At 44.4% G+C, this 2,921-nt stretch overlaps 1 protein-coding gene across 1 annotated transcript in view; it reads right to left on the bottom strand.

Annotated features, from left to right (window-relative positions):
* Window positions 1-2,921, bottom strand: part of AKR1D1 (aldo-keto reductase family 1, member D1) — a 43,102-nt gene that overhangs the window by 27,746 nt on the left and 12,435 nt on the right. Inside the window, exon 2 of the mRNA XM_011941555.1 lies at window positions 1,812-1,979. Coding sequence (XP_011796945.1) covers window positions 1,812-1,979 — 168 coding nt within the window. The remainder of the gene's footprint in view (window positions 1-1,811; window positions 1,980-2,921) is intronic.

The raw sequence follows: 2,921 nt of genomic DNA, 5'->3' as shown, positions 1-2,921 counted from the left end.
AAAAAACACAGAGAAAATGTAACGTGGAAAGAGTAGTGGAAAAATGTGTCACGTGTGTTTTGATTGCTACTCTGGGTCCCTTTGGTGTTACTATTGCAATCCCTTCTAAGTGGAAATTCTGTTTGATATTTTAATTCACTTTTTTTTTTCATTCCTGGGCGTAGGCTGATGATATTTTCATTTACTTTTATTCAGCAAACACACATAGTATTAGCTTTGTACCAGGTTCGGTGTGGCTGCTTTGTAAATGTGAACTCATAACAACTTCATGAAATAGTTTACATTATTATCCTCATTTTACAGAGAAAAAAAACTCAGGTCCAGAAATGCTAGGCAACTCAGCCAATAGTGACAGATCTGGGCCTCTGACCTGGGCAATCTTGTACCAGTCTGGGCACTTAATCACCCCCACATTGCCTCTCAGGTGCTGCTGAACTGCAGCAAAGACAATCCTGAGGAGGCAATTACATGAACTCAGCTGCACACGCTGTTTCTGTTTACTCAAGTAAACACCAATATTTCGCCCAAGTATGCTTTATTACATACAGCCCGTATTGACATTGTATACGTATGAATATTGCTTTCCATGCACAACTGTACTTTTTGGACAATTTAAAGGATTAAAGTTAAAGGACAATTTAAAGCATGTTTTGACCACCTTTTCCTTGTATGCTAACTTTAGCCCCTATCATAGTAAGAAATGACTCTTACAATATGAGTCATTAAGCAAAAGGTTTGCATAATGTGCCTGCCCACGAAGCCCACATAGCTGGCTTTCGGATTGATGACCTTATGAGCTTGCTTTTGTTTTTATTTTAAATTTACATTTGTTTGCTTTTATTAAACAAAATCTAGGCCGGCGCCGTGGCTCACGCCTGTAATCCCAGCACTTCGGGAGGCCGAGGCGGGCGGATCACGAGGTCAGGAGATCGAGACCATCCTGGGTAACACGGTGAAACCCTGTCTCTATTAAAAATACAAAAAAATTAGCCGGGCGTGGTGGCGGGTGCCTGTAGTCCCAGCTACTAGGGAGGCTAAGGCAGGATAATGGTGTGAACTCGGGAGGCGGAGCTTGCAGTGAGCTGAGATCCAGCCACTGCGCTCCAGCCTGGGCGACAGAGCGAGACTCAGTCTCAAAAAAAAAAAAAAAAAATCTAAATGCCATTTCTGAGTTAATTACATTTGCTCAAATTCTTTTTTTTTTTTTTTTTTTTTTTTTTGAGATAGGGTCTTGCTCTGTCACTCAGGTTGGAGTGCAGTGATATGAACATGACTCATTGCAGCCTTGACCTCCCTGGCTCAAGCCATCCTCCTGCCTCAACCTCCCAAAAAGCTGGGACTACAGGTGCAAGCTACCATGCCTGGCTAATTTTTGTATTTTTTTTGTTGAGACAGGGTTTTGCCATGTTACCCAGGTTGGTCTTGAACTCCTGAGCTCAAGCAAAACACCTGCCTCAGCCTCCCAAAGTGAGGATTAGAGGCGTGATACACTGCACCCAGCCAAATACTTTTTTAAAACCCTCTTTCTCTCCCCCAAATGCTGCTCTGCTTACTTCTCCCAAATTAATAAATAATTCATTAATATGATACAAGAATGTTGAAAATCCTATTTTGCATGATTTTGGTTCATTTGAACACTTATCTTTTAAACAAAGAAACAGCCCAAACTGTTGTTAAGTACTGCATACTCATGAATGCAATTACACACACACACACACACACACACACACACACACACAGAAGATGAATAATAAAATGAACACCTGAAACCTTCTCACTAGCCCCAGTGGAGGCTGAAGGCGAAATCTCACCTTTCCACAGTAGAAAATATCTTCCCTCCGCACCTTTCCTTCTGCTATCTTCTCCCTGATGGCCTCCCCAACTTCGTGTTCATTTTGGTAGATGTAGGCGCCATCAATATGTCGGTACCCTGTGTCAATAGCAACCTTCACCGATGTTGCACAGGCTCCCTTAGGGGTCTGAAGTGACAAAGAGGTTGGGTTTGGGGAAAAGAGAAATGGTCTTTCCTTTAATCATCATTAATCAGGACATTTTGCATGTATGTTCCTTTACAGCTAGAATGACACATTCCCAATTCCTTGCTGTTGTGATTGGAAGACGGTGTTCAGCAGCAGGAGAAACTGACCTCCCAGGGGCCTCCCCTCCCTCAGTGGGAGACACCATCTGTCCCAGGTCTGCCCTCAGCTTTGTGGCATCAAAAATGTGATTTAGGCCGGGTGCGGTGGCTCACACCTTTAATCCCAGGACTTTGGGAGGCCGAGGCGGGAGGATCACGAGGTCAGGAGATTGAGACCATCCTGGCTAACACGGTGAAACCCCGTCTCTACTAAAAATACAAAAAATTAGCCGGGCGTGGTGGCTGGTGCCTGTAGTCCCAGCTACTCGGGAGGCTGAGGCAGGAGAATTACATGTGCCTGGAAGGTGGAGCTTGCAGTGAGCCAAGATTGTGCGACTGCACTCCAGCCTGGGCGACAGAGCAGGACTCCATCTCAAACAAACAAACGAACAAACAAAATGTGATTTGATCAATATTTCCTGTGACAGGAGAATTCATGGAAGCCTTTTTTATCAGAGGGCACAAGCTGATTGAAGAAGGCTAAATTATAAATCAAAGGTTGGGTAAACAAATTGAGATGTATCCACAGAATGGAATACTCCTCAGTAATAAAAAGGAATGAAGTAGGCCTGGTGTGGTGGCTCACACCTGTAATCCCAGGACTTTGGGAGGCTGAGGCAGGAGGATTGCTTGAGGCCAGGAGTTTGAGACCAGCCTGGGCAACATAGGGAGACCCCATCTATACAAAAATTAAAGTAATTAGCTGGGTGTGGTGGCATGTGCCTTTGGTCCCAGTTACTCGGGAGGGTAAGGTAGGGGGATTGCTTGAGCCTGAGAGTTCAAG

Source organism: Colobus angolensis, unplaced genomic scaffold, assembly GCF_000951035.1.
Source record: "Colobus angolensis palliatus isolate OR3802 unplaced genomic scaffold, Cang.pa_1.0 Scaffold2, whole genome shotgun sequence".
Lineage (NCBI taxonomy): Eukaryota > Metazoa > Chordata > Mammalia > Primates > Cercopithecidae > Colobus > Colobus angolensis.
The sequence above is the reverse complement of the archived record's forward strand: the minus strand, read 5'-3'. Positions and strand labels throughout refer to the sequence as shown.